Here is a 21,604-nt window from a genome sequence, read left to right as displayed (position 1 = left end):
ATTTTCAAAACGTGAAACAATGGCATGGACAGAAGAGAAAAACATCATCATTTTATAGAAGCAAGAGAATAACTTTATATTTAAATAAACCAGAGAGTGATTGAATCTCCTGTTATTTTCCCCTTTTGTAGTCTGTGTTGTAAAATAATTTATACAGGATAAAAATCTATAATCTTTACAAAGGCAGCAAGTTTGGTGTTATGAAGGGCATGCGTTAGATGGTTTGAAATATTTGTGATGAAGAATTAGAATAGAATGTATTTTTTTCTGATGAGAAAACATGAATAGAAAATGATAGCAAGCACTTTCTAACCACAGGCTCTACATCAGAATGAAGCATGCTGTTTGTTTTAAGGCCAGATGTCTCCTTGGGGGAGATCATGGAGGTGTCAGCTGTCATGGCAGAGTCTAGCAGAAGCTGTCACAAAAGCTTTGCGCAGTGGTTAGTTCTGATGAGCTCACATAGGAGGAGCTACGTTATATGTTAGCTTTGGTGGAATATAAATTCCAGGGAGTTCATTTGACTTACCCTGTTGCTTGCTGCAAAGAATTTGGAGTGAGTTTCAACAGATGTATACTAATGAAGCTAGTAAAGTGGATCTAGCAATTGAAAATAAGAAGCAAGGAAAAGAAGAGAATGCTAAAATAGTAATACTAGCCATAAGTATTAAAATTGACCATAAGCCAAAGTATTAAAATTGATTGATTTTACGTGGAGCCTCGTGGCAGCCATGGCAACAGAGGGAATATGATAAGGCTCATAACTCATACTTGTAGAAAGAAGAGAGCGTACAAGTGTCTCATAGGAAGTATGTGTGCATACTAAGTCGCTTCAGTCCTGTCTGACTTTGCGACCCTATGGACTGTAGCCCGCCAGGCTCCTCTGTCCATGGGATTCTCCAGGCAAGAATACTGGAGTAGTTGCCATGCCCTCCTCCAGGGGATCTTCTCCACCCACGGATTGAACTCGCATCTCTTATATCTCCTGCATTGGCAGGCGGGTTCTTCACCACTAGTGCCACTTGGGAAGCCCCATAGGAAGTATACCCGTTCTAAAAGATTTCTAAAAGTTTCTTTAAATTTTTATTTATTTATTTTTGGCTGCACTGGCTTTTCCTTCTGCGCATGGGCGTTCTCTGGTTGTGCACAGGCTTCTCACTGTGCTGACTTCTCTTGCTGTGGGGCACAGGCTCTAGGGTGCGTGGTCTTTGGCTTGTGGCACAGGGGCTTAGCTGCCCTGAGGCATGTGGAATCTTCTGGACCAGGGATTGAACCCATGTCCCCTGCATTGGCAGGTGGATTCTTATCCACTGGAGCAACAGGGAAGTCCCTCAAAGATGGCAGTTTTAGCAGTTGTTATTTGGGAACTGATGAGTTAATTATGATCATTCAGTTTGCTTACTTCTTTCACTTTTTTTTTTTAAACTCTTGAAGTTACTCCTTTGCCTCCTAGTCTCCATATTGTCAGTGATCTGTTTATTTTTAGTGCCATTAAATGATACAGGTCAGGAGAAGGAGGTAAATTCAGAGCAGTTAGCTTTGTAGCTGGTTTACAGTTCTGGTTAGAGTCATACATGAGGCGTCATTTTGGCTAAGTTGGTACTATCTGTTGATTTAAATTTCTGTTTTTGTTCTTCAAGCCCACAGAACAGAGAATTATTTTGACTTTATATAAATCCCATCTAGCTTTCTACTGGTCTGGGGACTGGAGCACCTCTCCCAGTTGGTCATTGTTAAAAAGTTTAATTCATGTTTTCATTATATGCATTTAATGTATAGCTAATAATAATCAGTAAAAAACTTCTGTTCACTTCATAGGATAAAGTTTGTACCTGGATTTTATTTTTAATGACCGTATATTGTAGCATTTTGTTTACTAATTCTGTAATTCAGTTCTGTGCGATTAAGTATTGATTTTTTCTTATTGAATACTCTTCAACAAATATATTTGTACATATAGTTTACGTCACTGTTGAAGACATTCAGGTTATAGGTTTATTGGATCAAAAATATGCCCCCTTTTGCCAATGCATTACCTTCTGAAGCATCAACGAACTTTCTTTCACATCATCATCCACAAAGGAGATTAAAAGAGCTGTTGATGAGCTAGTTATCTCCAAGCAGTTTATCAACAGCTTTTCATTTCATTTGTGACTCACTTCTGAATACTGGTTCTTCCATTAGTTTTCTTTGCAGCTAGAGTTCTGCAACTTTTTTGTAAGTAGCACTTAGTGATGTCAGTGATAGCCTCCTTTTGAAATACTCATTTGTTATATTTTGAGTTTTGAGTATATTGCCTGTGGTGGCAGAGATGGCTCGTTATACTTAATGACTTCATGTTCATGCTCTTCTTATCAGAGCTCACAGCTCTTAGTTGGGCACAAGCCGTCCGGGATAAAGACTATATTTTGTAGCCTCCCATGCAACCAGAGGAGACCAGGGAAGTAGTTCTGGCTGATTGGATGTGAGTAGAAGGGTTGTTTGGTACCCTGCAGGATGTTTTTGAAAAAACTGGTGGGTGCTTTTTGCCCTCTCTTTCTTATTTGTTCCTTCTTCCATCCTTGAACCTGGAACACAGTTGTGATGACTGTAAATCACGAGGACAAGGTCGACACTCGAAGGGTGTACGAAAGGTGACCTGGAAGGTTTTGGGGTCTATGAGGACTTTATGGCCTGGAGCTAGCATGCTCAGCTTTGTGCTGTCTGCCTCTGGACTTTCACACACAAGAGAAAGGCATTTTTGTTTTGTTTAAATCATTATTTGGAGTCTCTATTACTCACAGCTGAATCTAACCCTAACTGATGACAGAGGTTCATATAAAAGATCCTGTGCAATTTAAGTGTTGCAGACATTATTTGACATAAATATTTCATGGTTAAGCTGAAAGTTGAGACCAAAGTAAAAGCAAATTCCAAGGATTCCAAGGATTTTCTCAATTATTTTCTGACTCCTATTTTAAAAAATCATGTTGATGGTAAGAGTTGTGTTTCTTGAACGCTTCTTTTGTACTCACCTCACTTAATTCCCTGTGAGGGGTACAGTTGTCAGGGGTCAGGGGAAAATGGAGTCACTGATGATGGGTTTAAGATTTTGTTTTGGGATGAAAATGTTCTGAAATTAGATTGTGTTGATGGTTGCACTATAATAAACATACTAAACCCACTGAAATATGTACTTTATGTGGGTAAACTTTATGTTTTATGTAAGTAGTATCCCAAGGAAGCTATTAAAAACCTTAGCAGCACTACCAGCATTTTACAAGCTGAAGGTGTCGTATCATGAAAGCAGTCTTCTTTTACCCTCAATAGCATAGAATGCTATACTTTTTTGGAGAAGAACTTAGGGAGTTGGCATAAAAAATACAAAGAAGAAAATTAAAATATCTTGTTTTCCAAGTTGTAAGAAAGAAAAGAAAATTTTGGCACTATTAACTGTAGCATTTTGTTCTTTCACAAGTGAGGACAGAGTTAATAAAATGGAACTTTGTGTCAGAGGACTGTAAAAAATCTGAAAGCTATTTTTGCTCTGTCTTTCCCTTGGATTTTAAGTCTTTCGCTGCCAAATTGTGTACACCCTTATCACTATACATGGGCTTCCCTGGTGGCTCAAATAGTAAAGAACGTTCCTGCAATGTGGGAGACCTGGGTTTGATCCCTGGGTTGGGAAGATCTCCTGGAGGAGGGCATGGCAACCCACTTCAGCATTCTTGTCTGGAGAGTCTCCATGGGCAGAGGAGCCTGGTGGGCTACAGTCCATGGGGTCGTAAAGAGTCGGACATGACTGGGCAACTTAAGCACATCACTGTACGTGCACCATATTGCTTTACATCTGTCCTGTATTATAAGCATCAGAAACTTCCCAGCTAAAGGTATTTCCTTCTTGCCTATGATTCTCTTCTCCCTCAGTTGGTGGTTAGTCTCTGCTGTTCAACTGAACTTTGATAACCAGCAGTCTCTCTTCCCTCTAATAAGCCAGTCTCAGGCAACAGTAGGTGTGTTTAAGGCTCATTAAGAAAGATTTACCCGTTAATCTTTTGAACAGGTTTGACCTGTTCAATTAGTTTAAATCTGAGGTTGTCTGTGGATTTTATTTATCATTTATTTACCATTCCTAGCTTTGTTTACCACATAAGCAAACATTGGTTGGCCTCTCCTTTCATTCTCCCCTGGCTTTTTGTGTCCCACCCCTACCCCACCCACCCATCCCCACCCCTCACCCACAGGGCTTTTTGCCTGGGTACCTGGCTCCTTTTCTTCATCAGATTGTGGAATCCTGGGAGGACCAGGGACAGCTTTCAACTTCTCATGGTGCCTTGCACGGCATAGGTGCTTAGTAATCATTTGTGGAATGAATAATTCTGGGTAGATGGAACTTTAGGAAGTGAGCCACAGGACAGCAGTTCCTAGGTGGTAGTTTTGTTATTTAATGTCTGCTGAGAAAATGTTACACAACCAGCTGAGAGAAATGCATACTGCTCACTGTCTGATGGGCCATGACATAGGTTTACAAGCATGCTAACATGGCATTGAAGCACATGAATTAAACCACAAGAATGAAAATAATGTTTTGTGTTTCTTCCTGACAATCTGTGCTTAAAATTTTCAGTTTAGAAGCTACCAGAAGCACTCTGAAATGTGAGCTCTGGATGTCTTTTTCCTTCTGCTTTTTTTTTGGTAGGGTTGATCAAAGCCATCATCCTGTCAGATGGTTTGACCCAGAGGAAGGTAAATCTAATCCAGAGTTAAGCACAGACCATTGTTTTTTTAAAGGGGAGGATAATTGTTGTGTTGGTTTCTGCATTCAATAGCGCAAATCAGTCATAACTATATATATCTCCACCCACTTGAGCCTCCCCCCACTCCAATCCATCCCACCCATCTAAGCCATCACAGAATGCCAGGCTGGGCTCCCTACGTTATATAGCAGCTTCCTGCTAGCTGTCTGTTTTACACATGGTAGTGTATATCTGTCAATGTTACTTTATCAGTTAGTCTCACCCTCTCCATCCCCTTCTGTGTCCACTGTCCCTTTTCTACCTCTGCCTCTCCATTCCTGCCCAGCATAGACTTTTAAAACAAATGTGTTTGGTATTATATCTTGATTTGAATTGGCCATTGAGAATGTAAATGATTCTTCTCAAGAAGAATCCTGTATTTTTACACTTTTGGTTAGAACTAGGATACAGACTTGTTGTTCCTTTAATGGACCGGAACCTGGTGGTCCGGAGTCGACAATGAAAGAGTGAAAGGAAAGAGGCTAATATTCCCTGGGTTACGCAGCCGGCTTTTGTGCTCCAGGGAATCAGCCAGAAATAGAGAGATAGAGAGAGAGAGAAAGAAAGACATGGGGACCCAAGCTCTGATGGATCAAAGGTGTTTTAATCAACATGGTGTGGGCATATATACTGTCTTACAAGGTAGTTATTCTCAGCAAAGATAAAGATTAAAATTCCAGACTTACAAAACATAAGGCGATTCCTATCAAAGAGAGAGAGAGTTGCAAACAATCCCTTTTTACCGTACGGTTCATAAGAAGGAAGAGGGTACTTATCACCATATTGAAAAACTAACGAAGGACATGCCTGAATTCCTCAGCCTCAGGAAAGGTGTGCCTCTCCTCTTAATTCCTGAAGGGCCAGAGGATTCCTGACAGATCCAAAACAGCACACAGGAAGACTCCTATTAAATGCTTCCTGACACAGACTCTTTACCATAACAGAAGACAAATTTTCCACTTCACCAAGATGAGTTCTAGAGACTGAAGACCTGAGGATGGGAGTGAATGTGCTGGGTGGAAATGTCTTCATCTTCTCAATACCGGTGGCCAGTGACAGAAGGACAAGGAGCTGCAGGCCCGACCTCACTAATGTTCAGCCTTCCCATTCATAGCTCTGGTGATCTGTGTCCTCACTCTGGCCACACCCACCTTTTCAAGAAAAAACCTTGTTCCAGAAGTCTGGAGACCTGAGTTTGTCACTTGGCCCTACCTTTGACTTTGGGTGGGCAAGGGCATTCTATCCCCTAGACAGTACTTTGGATATTTTGGGGGACAGTTTTAGTTGTCACAGTTATGGCTGTTACATTGTTTATGAGTTGGATTTCATTTCAGGATAATAAAGCTAGTATTATATATGGAGATAATAACCATGAGGGGAGGAGGACCCTCCTGTTTTCGTTTCCATGGTGCCTAATGCCAAATAAATGAATAGATAAGTTATACAACTTCTTCTGCTATGTTTGTACATGTTATTATTGGCACTTGATGGCATTACATGATTAGCTCTTATCTCCAGCCAGAGGGTACATATGAAAAAACAAAAGCAAATTGGAGAATACATTGTTCGTTTTGCTTTCTGTCTTCCTAGCCCAAGAAGCCTGTGGTTTTAGTGCCAGTTTGTTGTGGGTAGACAGTAGTTCTTGCTTCCATATCTTTTTAGCATACTGGGGTCATTAGAAGCAGAGGGAATGTTTCTGTGTGGACCCCATTGAAGTAGATGAAATATGATTGATTATATTTCATCTTTTCTAATTATTTTGAGGATCAAATGTGGAAATAAAGTGAACTCAGTCATTGTTGTCGTTCTTTTGCTAAGTTGTGTCCAACTCTTGGTGACCGCATGGACTGCAGCATGCCAGGCTCCCTCTGTCCTCCACTGTCTCCCGGAGTTTCATGTCCATTGAGTTGGTGATGCTGTGTAATCATCTCATCCTCTCTCGCCCCCTTCTCCTTTTGCCTTCAGTCTTTCCCAACAACGGAGTCTTTGAGTGTCTCTGACTCAACTGCAAAGTGAAGATAATGCCAGCTTAGCATTGCCCTTGTAAGTTTTAAGTAGGGTTACATACATAAACTAGGTAAAGCAAAATGTAACAATAATCTATCCACTATCAATTATTTATTTAATTCTGACTTCCTGCCATTAAATCTGCTGCCTAACCAGTTGTCTTACTGTTTACTGGGTATAGCTGGTGATGTTCCATATTTACACTCCAGACCTCACTGTGCTCTCTTTCTGAGCCCTTCCTGAATTTTTTTTTCATCTTCTCATCATCTGCCCAGTCTACTCTTCCCTAAAAATTTCTCTCATCTAATCTGACACAGGGGCAGCAGGAAGTGCCTTCTCCTGTTAGTCTTCTGCTCAGTCATTTACTTCTTGGAACTGTTGGTTCTCTTTCCACACACGTGTGTCTTAGCACTCTCTGGGATGGAAGGCATGGGGCTGCACTGGAAAATAGCACTCAGTGGTGGTTCGTTGATTTTCCACAGCCAGGAGACATGCTTGAGAATGAAGCAAGCCAGCAAACCTAACTCTGGCTTCCTTGAAGATGTGTAACCACCCAAGCAATATAGTTACATAGTCACAGACCTTTAGAACAGGAAAAAGCCTTAGAGAATTACTCTTATAATAGACACTTTCTATACTTTATATCCATCCTTTTTTTCTCATAATAATATTCAAAGACAAGTATGGTTACCCACATTTTATAGGCTTGCAGTCTAAGACCAAGAGATATTAAGTCACTTGCCTAAGGTCACTCATCAAGAAGTAGCAGAAGGCCAATTGGAACCTTTCTCTCTCTCTTCAAAACCCTTGTTCCACCATTTTATTCTGCTTCTTTAGGGAAGTAAAATTATATCATCACTAGAAAATAGCATTTGGCATAAGAAATCTCAAAGAGTCAATGTTAAGTTTTGTTTTTTTTTTTAAGCATGAAACAGCAATCTTCTCCTGGGTCGAGGCAGCTGAAACGTAGACTGACCAACAGGTGTGAGATGCCCACCGTCGAAGACCACCTGGTGTTTTGGTAGGATTTCGAAGAAGGGGAGAAGGACTTCATCCTCAAATGTCATCAGAAAACCCAGAAACACGTATGGAACACAGTAAGCAGGTTCGGATACCATAGTGGCAAGTGAACAACCTCTGGGACCAGACTGTGCGTTTGAATCCCAGCTCTACAGGTCTTTCAGCTGCGGGACCTTGGCCAGCTTCCTTCTTTAAATTCTCTTTATCTCGCTTTCTGCATTTGTAGGATACGGGGATGATGATAGAACTTGCCTCTCAGGGTAGTTGTGAAAAGAAAAGAGATAATACATATCAGAACAGTACCTGCCATATCACAAGGGCTCAGTAAGTTTGGCTGTTACTGTTGTTGATCTTGAGGCTGAGGCAAATATTGTACAGAGAACTTTAAAAAATTCCTACTGCTCAGAAAGGGCCAGAAGCTGCCGGCTTGGGTCAGTCTGAGATACCTGGTGGGCAATGCCTGCAAATGTCTCCTAACTCCACGGAGGGTCCTCCTGAGGTCCCCTGTGCACGTGTGTCTGGCAGCCCTTAGAGCAAGCCGTTCCCCTGTAACAGCAGTAACAATTTTCTTTGGCTGAGAGACAGGCGTAGACAGGTGCTAGGCAGTTTTGTTATTAAAAGTAAATAGCAACACATTCTATTCTTTCCCCCAAGAATTCAGAACAGTATGACTTCCCAGGCGGCTGTCACTCAATGCCGTCTTCCCTCGGCTCCTGAGAAGTCCCAGGGAAGCCCTGGAGAGGCATGAATCGTTTATGAAAATTTTGTATTGTATTTGCTGATTTAGGATCCTTCCTAAAGCCGGGATGCCTGCTTTTAGGAGAGTGCTTCTGTTATTAACGGGCCAAGGCCGTGTGGGCCTGAAGTTTCCTGTTTGGCTGACAAGGTATTGAGGAGGTCAAGGAACGTTTCCCTGATGAGACTTAGGAAACAGTCAGGATGAGGTCTGGAAAGGAATTTCAGCCTGTTTCTGCCCTCGCATTCTGCCAGCTTTGGGCTGGAGCTCGTCTCCTTCCCCACTGGAGAATGGAAGTGAGGGACCACCTGTTGATGTGTTGACACTTGATCATGTGAGGTGGGAAACAGCAATTATCCTTTCATCAGCTTTTTAAAAAAATTGATTTATAACATTGTTCCATCTCTGCTATATAGCAGAGTGAGTGAGCTTTACACATACAAACATTCTTTTTAAAATATTATTTTTCATTATGGTTCATTCCAGGAGACTGGATATAGTTCCCTGGACTATACAGTGGGGTCTTGTTTTTTTATCCATTCTGGATGCGATAGTTTATGTCTACCAACCCCAGATTCCCACTCCATCCTCCTCCCTCTCCCTTGGCTTGCCTGTGAGTCTGTTTCTGTTTTGTAGATAGGTTCAGTTGTGCCATATTTTAGATTCCATTATAAGTGATATCATATGGTTTTTGTCTTTCTCTTTCTGACTTATTCGCTTAGGATAATAATAGTTGCATCTGTGTTGTCATCGGCTTTTTTTTTTATCATCAGCTCTTTTTAATGTACCTTATAACACCTATGTAATTGTTTTCCTTTTCATAAAGGCCTTAAAACTGCACTGCTGGATGTAGGCACATGGCCCTGCTGGTTATGAGCTTATATTGCTCTGTGGCTTATGACCTGAAGCTGAGGTGATAATAACCCCGAAGGGATTATTTTTCACTGCAGAGAGGGTCCTTCCCTACCCTTAGTATTCCTTTCCCTAGTATTCCAGCATCCCTTTCCCTAGGGTTCCAGGAGGCCCACAGGGCCACCGTAGTGCCTGATTTCTGGGATGTGAAAAAGTTGCTGTTGAGTAGGGCTTGTGCTGGGCAAAACACCCTTGGTCTCAGAAAGATGGGGGTGAAGGAACCCTGGGAGTTCACTGCCCCAGCTGCTTCCCAGGACTTAGCGCATCTGGAAAGGCTGTTAGTATTCTGGGGACAGCAGCTCTTTGCGTTTTCCCCTGGTGGCCTGGGGGATGTGGGGCCATCCCATTGCCCTGGAGAGCAAAGCAGTGGAAGTCAGGGAGGCTGCGAGAGGGAGAGGAGGTGCCTGCCTCACCATCTGTTCTCTGAACAGTGCTTGAGAGGATTTCTCATAAACTGTACACCGAGATGGAGAAAATGAGCAAACGTTCTCTGTTTTTATTTCTAAAGGTCAGCTTCATATCTTAGCCCCTGTTGTGCATTGATAACATGACAGTCGTTGAGCGCTTACATCTCTCGTTAAATCCTCACCACTTTGTGAGCAAATTGCTAGTACCCCCATCTTTACAATGAGAAAATCAAATCTCAGAAAGAATAGCTTTCCCACTGTGTCACAGCTGGTGAGAGAAGACACTAGAATTTGAACCCGGGTCCAGCTGAACATAATTCATTTTGCCACGATGCTCTGCTTTCTCTTGGCTTTGCCTCCTCTATTTTTCTCCAACTCGGTGCAGACACTGCGTGCAATATGTTAAGACCTTTCATGGTCTGTATTTTTGCATTGGGGAGGTTATGTAAATTGATTGTTTAACATTCAGCTTTCTGGGCTCGGAGGTTCATGTCCATCTAGTTTCTGCATGCTCTGAAAAGGAGGAGCCCCTCCCTTTTGAACAGAACACGTAGTATTCACAGGTCTGCAGCATGCCCAGCGGAGCCCTGAAGGAGACTGTCCTGCGGGAACAGCTTACCCGGGGGCCCTGCTCCTCCTCTTCCACCCCCCTGGTCTCCCTCCCCTTCATCCCGGCTCCTGAGATCTTAATTCCTTTGTTTCTCTCCAGCCCAACCCCTTTCTAGAAGCACATCTAAGAAATAAATTAACATTTTCAACAGAGCTTTTGCTCAATGGCAGGGAAAACCAAAAGAAATTAATAACAGTAGAGAAATATTTTTTTTAAACTGCATGTTGCTGTTTCAAAAGCTATGAATTTTACCAGGCACCTAACTCCTTCCTCTAAAATAATTACACTTCAGTCTTTAATAAATGTGAACAGCTTCCTGGCCCTTTGCTAGCCTATAGGTGCCGTCTTATTTCCCCAGCACCTGGGATCTGGTTTATTTGTCACCCCCTTTTTTCTGGAATGCAAATCTTATTCTCTAGATAGAGTCCTTGTAGTCAATTCTAGTTTCCAGTCTGAGGTCTAGTGGTGGTTAAAAAACATGTCCAAAAATTCTCCTCCATTTAAAAGGTAGAAGAGATTGTCTTCCCCTTAGTCATGGCCTGTGCTTAACAACTCACTGCTTCTTTTTAGAAAATATTTGTTTGGCTGCTTAGCGTCTTGATTGCATCCTGAGGGATCCTCATTGGGTCCCTGGTTGAAGGACAGAGACTCTCTCTAGTCGTGGCACATGGGCTCAGTAGTTTGCAGTGTGTGGGTTTAGTTGCTCCTGGGCATGTGGGATCTTAGTTCCCCGACCACAGATTGAACCTGTGTCTCCTGCTTTGCAAGGCAGATTCTTAACCACTGGACCCCTAGGGAAACCCCCCAAAACTCACTTCTAGTTAACAGAAAGTTGAGGAAGTGATGACATCAGACTTTGGAGAGTAAGTCATAAAAGGCACTGGTGGCTTCTATGTTGCTCTCCTTTGAAGTCCTAATTCTGGGGGAAGCAGCTGCCATGCCGTGAGGATGTTGACTCCTGTGGAGAGATTCCCGGAGCAAGAAAAGGAAGGCTTCATGCCAGCAGCCGTCTTGGAAGTCGATCTTCCAGCCCCAGTCAGGTCTTCAGATGAACACAGCCTCAGTTGTCACCTTGACTGCAAACTCCTGGGGGATCTTGAGCCAGAACAGCTCAACTAAGCCGCTCCTGAATTCTCGACCCACAGAAACGAAAAGATAATAAATGTTTACTGTTTTATACCGCTAAGTGTTGAAAGTAGCTTGTTTCATAACAGCAGATCATTAGGAAGTTTACACCTAATTTTCAAGTGGTATTTGGGGCAATGATTGTTATACACAGTTTTCACATCTTTACTTCCAGTTTCTTCTCCTTACGGTTAGGAACTTAACTAGCTGGGCACATTATTTAAACTAAGCTTCAGTTTCCTCCTAAGATGGGGATAATAACAGGTTCCACCTCAGTGAGTTGTTATGGGTATCCTGGTTCCATAAGAGGGCGCTCAATAAATGGGTAACTTCTAGCATAGTTAATATATTCTCAACGAATATAATTCATGGTCCTTCTTGCTTTCTAACAGTCCATTCTTTTTTCTTATTGCCACAGCTTCTCACTTCCTTGAGAAACCTGGTCAGAAATTCCCTGTAACATGGCCATGGGTCTCTGTGCTTTTCCCATGTTGTACTGTGATAGACTGCTTATGCATCTCTCCACCTGACAATCGTGAGGGTAGGAGGAGCCTCCTGTCTGTCTCCATGGTGCCCGAAAGTGAAAGTCGCTCAGTCCTGTACGACTCTTTGCGACCCCAGGGGCTATACAGTCCATGGAATTTTCCAGGCCAGAATACTGGAGTGGGTTGCCTTTCCTTTCTCCCGGGGATCTTCCCAACCCAGGATCGAACTGGGGTTTCCTGCATTCCATGGTGCCTAATGCCAAATAAATGAGTAGATAAGTTATACAGCTTCTTCTGCTGTTTGCACACAAGTTGTTATTGGCACTTGATGTCGTTAAAGTGATAAACTCTTATCTCCAGCCAGAGAGTACATATGAAAAAACAAAAGCAAATTGGAGAATACATTGTTCATTTTGCTTCTGTCTTCCCAGCCCAAGAAGCCTGTGATTTTAGTTCGCTGTGGGTAGACAGTAGTTCTTGCTTCCATATCTTTTTAGCATACTGGGGTCACTAGAAGAAGGGGGAATGTTGCTCTGAGAACCCCTTCAGAGTAGATGAAATATGATTGATTATTTGAGGCACTTTAAATTTGGAACTGTGGTTTAGATTATTTATTGCAGCACAGGTTTTCAGAAAGAGGGCGTTAAATGTTGTTCTCTAATGTGAAAAGGCAGCATAGAACAGAGCAAGTGAATGGGGTTGTTTCTGACCTAGGTCCAAATCCAGGTTCAAGAATTTATGAGCAGTATAGCCCACTCAGTATAACCAGACTTCCATGAATCTTCTTGCCCCATATTCCCTCTCTTTGGGGTCTGTTTATTCACTGGACACTTAACAGGTATTTACCATGTGTCAGAGGCTTCCCTCATAGCTCAGTTGGTAAAGAATCTGCCTGCCATTCAGGAGACCCTGGGTTGGGAAGATCCACTGGAGAAGGGATAGGCTACCCTCACCAGTATTCTTGGGCTTCCCTTGTGTCTCAGCTGGTAAAGAATCTGCCTGCAATGCGGGAGACCTGGGTTTGATCCCTTGGTTGGGAAGATCCCCTGGAGAAGGGAAAGGCTACCCACTCAAGTATTCTGGCTGGAGAATCCCATGGACTCAGTCCATGGGGTCACAAAGACTGAGTGACTTTCACTTCACCTCACTTTACCATGTTTCAGACAATGCTGAGCATAGCGGATATACCAGCAAACAGGACTCCAGCCCCACCCCTACTGATTCCTGAGGACTGACAAGTTGTGGTCCATACATGGGGTGAATGGGTACCAGGCAGCTCCCCATGGTGGCATCTTTGGGTTAAATTTCTCTCAGTACAAATTCTAGGTCAGCTGCAGCCCCTGGTGATGGTATCTTTCTAGGTGGTAGGTTTGGATGCTATGGAGCAGTCCATTATGGTGTTTACTTTCAGTTTTGCTTTGCTAAGGAAAATCTGGGACTTGTTATTCTGCTGTTAAAATGTTAATTAGTTGTACTTGAGACTGTAAACATGTAAGCCCAAATTAGTGATTTTAATACCTCTTTGCTGAAGCCAACTGGGAGAGAGAGCCAGATTTGGTGGAATATGAGCTGGATGCTTTATCGTCGAAAGCAGAGTGATGCCGAGTGGAATTTAACCAAGGAGGAGGGACTGTCGCCATGATAAATACACAAACCAGTCAGGAGTGTGCTGGAAATTGGAAAAAGAGAACTTAGTCATGTGGCTCAGTGTCTTTCCTGGTACTCCTTAACAAAATTCATCTGTTCAGTCCATCTAGTCTGTCCAGTCCATCCATCCATCCATCCATCCATCCAATCCACTCATCTATCCACTCATCCATCCTTCCACCATCAAGTGCCTGCTGTATATCAGAAGTAAAAGTTTTCTTTCTCAGGAAATCTGTGATCTAATTATTTAATAGAGATAGAAAATTGACAGTTTCAACATGGTATTATATATTTTTAAAAATATTAATACCCAATTTAGTAAAAGAAAAAGGAGATGACTGTGTTTAAACACTGATGCTGGAGTGTTAATCGATGCGCTTGTTCTGGAAAGCAATTCAGTAATACTTCCAAATGCTCTAATTTGTATTTCCATTTGTCAGGCAGTTATAGGAATCTATCTGGAGCATATAATAATGGAAACATATGTGGATGTGAAAGAATGTTTATTACTGTTTTTTATGATAGCTAGAAAAAGGGAAACAAATGGAATGTACAGTAGTAGGGGATTAGTTAGTGACATTAGTTTGGAGATTCAGTGAAATGCAATGCAGTCTTGAAATAATATGTTTTGGAAGAAAGCTTAATGCCACAGTGTTAAATGAGAATAGTAGGTCACAAAATCGTAATAGTATACCAATTTTGTATACTAAATATATGCCTAAAAGCTCTGCTGACTATGGCTATCTTTGAATTAATCTTCAAATTTTTGTTCTTTGTGAGTTCCAAGATTTTCTTTTTTTTATTATTAATTTTTTTTTCATGTATTTTTATTAGTTGGAGGCTAATTACTTTACAGTATTGTAGTGGTTTTTGCCATATATTGACATGAATCAGCCATGGATTTACATGTGTTCCCCATCCCGACCCCCCTCCCACCTCCCTCCCCCCAAGATTTTCTACAATGAGCTTGAATTACCTTGGTAGTTATGAAAAACTATTAACAACAGGTGTGATGAAAGTGCAGCTCCACTCAGGCGCTTGGCCAGGTGCTCTGGTGTGCTGAGGTGAGAACTCAGGAGCAGAGCTCAGCTGAAATGAAGCAGTTCTATCTCTCATGCTTGTGCGTGTTCATTAATTCATTCAATACACACCCACGTTTACACGTGTGAGTCAGGCAGTAAGGTCAGAGAGGGCGGCAGAAGCCGGCTTACAAAGAGCTTCACAGACCATTCTGGGGCTTGGATTTTATTCTGAATGTGGTGGACAATGTTGGAAGGCTTTGAACTGAGAAGTAGTGTGCTCTGATCACTTCAGCGGCTCTGAGCCACCATAGGCAGATGTGGGGAGAAGGCAGCCCATTGAATGTTTGGAGAGCTCGAGTCCTGGGCATTGCCAAGTATGTGTCCACTTAAGCTGTGGCTCGGTGCAATCAGGAAGATGGCTGTGAGCCCCTCTGTCCTGCCAGCTTTCACCGGCAGCCCCAGACTTCCTTCCCCATCCTGCTCTAAGTCCTGGGAGATGAACTGTGAACCAGCTACCAGGCTCCCTCGTCCTCTGGTTTCCCCATTGGTTTCAGCCAGTGAAAGTGGTCGGGAGACAAGAGTCACAGGAGAGTAAGTTTCCCCAGCTTCCTCCCTCTTAAGTCCCCTCTGGCTCCTGAGTCCACCTTGACCACAGGTTTCAGCTCTGGTGAAGGACATTCTCGCCATATTCCTCCTTCCTGGGACTTCAACAGTTCCTTCCTTCACCCTGTCGAGCCTGGGGTGGTAACTGTCCCTATCGTGAGTTCTGGCGCCATCCCTGCCCACACCTTTGTAAGCAATCCCTTTAGTAATCTAACTTCAGATTGTACAGTCTGAATTTGCCATCTGTTTGCTGCAGCAACACTTGTCTGATAATCCACCTTCTTCCTGGTGGGATTGGGAATGTTCTGACTCAGCAGGGCACCAGGGGCTGGTCCACAGGAACCCCCAGCCTGGAGTGGCCTGCTGGTTAGAGGGACATCCCAGAATAGGTGTTGGTAACTGTGGTTCCAGGTGAGGTCTGGGAAGGCTGATGCCCTTGAGGTCACGGCTGTAAGTTGTTGTCTGGATCCCTGTCTGCTCCAGGGATTTCCCCAGACTTTGGGAAGGAGAGTTCCTTCTGTCATTTCCCATCTATTCCCATCCTCAACACACACTAGATTCAGAAAGACATTAACCTTCACCTGTACTTTGGAACCAATGAACATGTCAACAGGAGGTGGTAGGGTGGTAGCACCATTAAGCGCTTGGACTGCAGCGTCAACTAGACCTGGGTTCAGATCCTGCCTCTGCTGTCTGCTGCTGGGCAACCTTGAACGAGTTACTTTACCTCTTAGTGTCTCTCTTTTGTGTATTTGAAATTTTTACAGTAAAGAGTTTAAACTTCATGCATCAATAAAAGTTTGGGGGAAGATGAGCCCCCAGAAAATCTCTCTTACGTCTTCTTACTTCTTGAGAAGCAAACAAATGCATAATAAATCCTCCTTTCTTTGTGATGTTCTCTATTCAGCTGCTCACAGTTGTTAAGATTCCTTTCAGAGGCTGTTTTGAAGTCATCTGTCAGCAAGGAGTGGAGAAGTGTTTTGCTATGAAAGCAGCAGAGGGTGTTTTTCTTAATGATTTTTAAATTATATTCTGCTTTGCACTTTCTAAAATAATGTCTTCTAAGGAAATAAGCTTACTGGATGGCATAGTTTGCTTTTAAATTGGGTTGCAGACTTTAAAAATCTAGGAAAGTGGTACAGATGAACCTATTTGTGAAGTAGAAATAGAGACAGAGACATAGAGAACAAACAGATGGACACAGAGGGGCGAAAAGGGAGTGGGATGAATTGGGATTGACATATATACACAACTGTGTATAAAATGGGCTTCCCAGGTAGCACAGTAGTAAAGAATCTGCCTGCTGATGGAGGAGACGTGAGCTCGATCTCTGGGCTGGGAAGATCCCCTGGAGTAGGAGGTGGCAATTTGCCCCAGTATTCTTGCCTGAAAAATTCCACGGACAGAGGAGCCTGCAGTCCTTGAGGTAGCAAAGAGTCAGACGTGACTGAGCAACCGAGCACACACATGTATAAGATGGGTAGCTAATGAGGACCTGTTCTCTAACACAGGGAACGCAGTGCTCCGTGGTGACAAAGAGGGATATATGGATATGTATGGCTGATTCATTTCACTGTACCGCAGATATTAACACAACATTGTAAAGCAACTAAACTCCAATTTTTTAAAAAAGAAGACTCATTTGGGAATTTATATGAGTGAGGGGGAAAATCGATTGTCTTAAGTGACTAAGATTGGGGAATTAGATAGCAACTGGTGTCAATTTACACAAACACACTTTAACTTTTACCCCTAGAATTTTCCTGAAGATGATTTTAAACATCAAATATAAAAGCACTAAAATAAAGAAAAGGAAAGAGGAAAAAAAATTAGAGTCTCACCAAAACAGTGTCTTTTCAGGGAAGGGAAGGGTGTAGTGGAAGAAAGAGCACTGGGCTAAAAGGTGTGAGTGTTAGTCGCTCAGTGGTGTCTGACTTTTTGCGACCCCATGGGCTGTAACCTCTCAGACTCCTCTGTCCATAGAATTTCCCAGGCAAGAATACTGGAGTGGGTTGCCATGCCCTCCTCCAAGGGATCTTCCCGACCCAGGAATCAAACCCGCAACTCTTATGTCTCCTGCATTGGCAGGTGGGTTCTTTACAACTAGTGCCACCTGGGAAGCCCCTCTGCCCTCTAGGAGTTGGTAATTTAATGGGAACACTGTTCCCTACAGCTTTACATGTCAGATGCTTCTGGTGAGACAGAGAAGCCCTTTCATCTGTCACTTAAATCCACTGAGCTTCAATGCTATTGGTGATACAATTTTACTCATATGTGACGACTTTTTTTCCTGCGTGGTACTTCTTCGGATTACATGCTGAAGGAGAGCTGTGATGGGCAGGCTAATGAGAAGATAGACTTTCTTTGTTCTATTCGGTATCTCTGACTACCTACCCCGAAGGTATTACGGACTGATAGGGAAGAAACAGCTCATCACCTTTGAATTTCTTCTGCTTTTCCTCAGACCACAGGGCCTCACCTGATGAAGGGGTAATGGGCAGTGTGACAGCCACAGAGTGAAAGAAGCTTCAGGAATAAGAGATCACGTGGAAGCAACCCTTCTTGCCTGGGACAAGTCACCTTGCAACAGGAAACAGCTCGAAATTGGACCTAATATGATAAGAGGGGAGAGGGCAGAGAGGAAGGGGGTAGGAATACTGAGAGATGCCAATTTATTTGGATAAATTGTGTTAAAGGCCACTTAACTTTCATCCAGCATGCCAAGGATGCATTATTCATGACAGTTTTGGTCTGTTTTTCCACTCCAGTCTTAAAGTGGAGATATGTGAGCCCTGCTTGGCGGAGTGCCCTGCTTACACAGCACCGTCCCTGTAACCTCGCCCTAGTTTCTGGGGAATCTGGGGCTGGAGGTAAAGCAATCCAGAGCAGTTTTCTTGCATTACATGCACCTTCCCAGAGTCTTCCAAATAAATAGATGGTCAGTTTGAGCAAGAATAACTTGTGTGTTTTTTTATACCGCAAGCTTTGAGAATGATATCTTTGAATTCAGTTTAGATCAGAATCTGTTGCCACTCCATTATTTGAAAAAGGTCCTTATCCCACCCCTACAAATGAAATTTGTCTTCCAAGATGTGGGAAAGAGACATAAAAGAAGAAATAAAAGCAAGGTGAAAAGACAGCCTTCAGAATGGGAGAAAATAATAGCAAATGAAACAACAGACAAAGGATTAATCTCTAAAATATACAAGCAACTCCTGCAGCTGAATTCCAGAAAAATAAATGACCCAATCAAAAAATGGGCCAAAGAACTAAATAGACATTTCTCCAAAGAAGACATACAGATGGCTAACAAACACATGAAAAGATGCTCAACATCACTCATTATCAGAGAAATGCAAATCAAAACCACAATGAGGTACCATTACATGCCAGTCAGGATGGCTGCTATCCAAAAGTCTACAAGCAATAAATGCTGGAGAGGGTGTGGAGAAAAGGGAACCCTCTTACACTGTTGGTGGGAATGCAAACTAGTACAGCCGCTATGGAGAACAGTGTGGAGATTTCTTAAAAAACTGGAAATAGAACTGCCACATGACCCAGCAATCCCACTCCTGGGCATACACATTGAGGAAACCAGATCTGAAAGAGACACGTGCACCCCAATGTTCATAGCAGCACTGTGTATAATAGCCAGGACATGGAAGCAACCTAGATGCCCATCAGCAGACGAATGGATGAGGAAGCTGTGGAACATACACACGATGGAATATTACTCAGCCATTAAAAAGAATTCATTTGAATCAGCTCTAATGAGATGGATGAAACTGGAGCCCATTATACAGAGTGAAGTAAGCCAGAAAGATAAACACCAATACAGTATACTAATGCATATATATGGAATTTAGAAAGATGGTAATGATAACCCTATATGCAAGACAGAAAAAGAGACACAGATATATAGAACAGACCTTTGGACTCTATGGGAGAAGGTGAGGGTGGGATGATCTGAGAGAATAGCATTGAAACATGTATATTATCGAGTGTGAAACAGATCACTAGCCCAGGTTGGATGCATGAGACAAGTGCTCGGGGCTGGTGCACTGGGAAGACCCAAAGGGATGGGATGGGGAGGGAGGCGGGAGGGGGGATCGGGATGGGGAACACATGTAAATCCATGGCTGATTCATGCCAATGTATGGCAAAAACCACTACAATATTGTAATTAGCCTCCAACTAATAAAAATAAATGAAAAAAAAGAAGAAATAAATATTAATGATGGTATACATTCGAGATTTCCCAGTTCTTAAGAAACTCAGGCCTGACCATAACTTATTTGGGTGTTATCCAGAAAAGCTGTTAGAAACAGCAAAATAAAAGAATACCCAAGGCTGAAAACAAACTTTGGATATGAAGAGGGAAATTCTAATACCGTAACAGAAAAGGGCCTTGGAAAATCTACCTTCCACGTAAGAGTGACACAGACCATATGTAGTGCAGAAACTTGGGTGTTGTCTAATTTGGAAGAGAAGCTTCAGGTGTAACATGCTAGCTCTCTGCAGATGTGTAATGGGCTCCCATGTGAAAGAAGGGTTGATTTTTTTTCTGTCTGTGAGGCAAAGGGTTGAACTGCTATGTTAATATGTAAACTCATTAAAGGAGGGAGAGAGATGGGTTTTGCTTTAGTATAAGGAGACATTTCTGGGGAGCCGTGCAAGGATGGAAGAGATCTTTGCAGAGAGAGGTAGAAAGGTTCTGGTCACTAGACAGAGGCTGGGAAACAGCTTAGCCCATGCTTCCTCTACTTGCTGCACTCCAACCATGCTTCTTTTTTCTGGTTCCCCAGAGGAACCAAGCTCTTGTCTACACCATGGTTACCTCTGCCTAGAATGCCCCAGGCATTCTCCCCCACCCCCCGACACTTTCAGCAGGCTAAATCTTGCTCTTCCTGTAGGCTCAACCTAATTCTTACTTTCACATAGGTTTTTCCTGAACCTCTTGTTTAAAGAGAGTCTTACTAATAAAACTATACCACAACACCTTGTTTTTTTTTTCCTTTATGCATGCATACTAAGTTACTTCAGTTCTGTGCAACTCTTTGCGACCCCATGAACTGTAGCTCGCCAGGCTCCTCTGTCCATGGGATTCTCCAGGCAAGAATACTGGAGTGGGTCGCCATGCCTTCCTTCAGGGAATCTTTCCAACCCAGGGATTGAACCCTTGTGTCTTATATCTCCTTCATTGGCAGGTGGGTTCTTTACCACTAGTGCCATCTGGGAAGCCCTTTTTTGTTTATAGCACTTACCAAATAAAGGCATATTTGTGTGTGTGTGTGTGTGTGTGTGCATGCGTGTGTATACAACCTTATCACATACTTATCATATTTTTATATATCTTACATGTATCTACATATATTTATATAAAACAGCACAAATATACTTTTTTGAGTTTTTTTTTTCATTTTTTGGCTGCACTGTGTGGCAGGTGGGATATTAATTCCCTGACCACGGATCAAACCTATACCCCCTGTAGTGGAAGCATGGAGTCTTAACCACTGGACCACCAGGGAAGTCCCCACAAATATACTTTATGTCACCATTTGTTTAATGTAGGCTTCACCACTGAAAGGTGAGCTTTTTGCAAACGTGTTATGTTTGTTTTGTTCATTCTGTTGTGTACAATGCTTGGAACATAGTAGGTGCTCAGTAAGTGTGTTGAATGAATGAATGAATGAATGAGATTCAGCCACCAAAGTGTCTTGATTAGTATGCCTCTTGAGTAGGACATGAACCACTAGAGATGATTTTAGATGGAGCCTGGATCTATCACTAAATAATATTGCATCACCTTGTGTGAAAGTAATTTCTTTTCAATTTAATTTCAGCCCTTCTGATTTTGTCAAAGAGAAAGCTTTTTTAATGATAGTCTTTAATAACTGCTCTAACACTTGCCAATCTCCCTTGGCAGTGCAGAGAGAGAGCAGGCAATAGTATCTAGCTGGAATTTAATAACATGTTTTGTTTTTATTGCATTCATTTGTGGTTGCTTTTATTTGTGGCAAGTGATATTGATTTTTCCTTTATGGACATGATCCACAGTTTTCTTTTAAAATAAAACTAAAAATGTGAGTTTATTTAATCAAAAATATTAAGGAAATAATGTACAGTTTGATATGATATCTTGAATATCTAAAACTTTGGTTCTTCAGGATCTGAAATTTTGGAACAAAAACAATCTAGGTCATTGATTCCTATTAGTCCATCCCCAAACCAGCTTAGGTCCATGACAGAGGAAAT

At 42.4% G+C, this 21,604-nt stretch overlaps 1 protein-coding gene across 8 annotated transcripts in view; it reads left to right on the top strand.

Moving 5' to 3' along the window:
- TMCC3 (transmembrane and coiled-coil domain family 3) overlaps positions 1-21,604 on the top strand; it is a 276,327-nt gene that overhangs the window by 76,590 nt on the left and 178,133 nt on the right. For 5 of the 8 annotated variants that reach the window (XM_020877915.2, XM_070454333.1, XM_070454334.1 and 2 more), the window contains one exon: positions 7,708-7,887. The exons of 2 other annotated variants lie outside the window; for them this stretch is intronic. Coding sequence is in view for 1 of the 6 variants with exons in the window: in XM_070454334.1 (XP_070310435.1) it covers positions 7,843-7,887 (45 nt within the window). In the remaining 5 variants the exon portion in view is untranslated. The remainder of the gene's footprint in view (positions 1-7,707; positions 7,888-21,604) is intronic. One more of the 8 variants, XM_070454337.1, reaches the window with a different exon arrangement.

This window comes from Odocoileus virginianus, chromosome 24 (genome assembly GCF_023699985.2).
Source record: "Odocoileus virginianus isolate 20LAN1187 ecotype Illinois chromosome 24, Ovbor_1.2, whole genome shotgun sequence".
NCBI lineage: Eukaryota > Metazoa > Chordata > Mammalia > Artiodactyla > Cervidae > Odocoileus > Odocoileus virginianus.
This window is presented reverse-complemented; position numbering and strand designations above follow the sequence as displayed.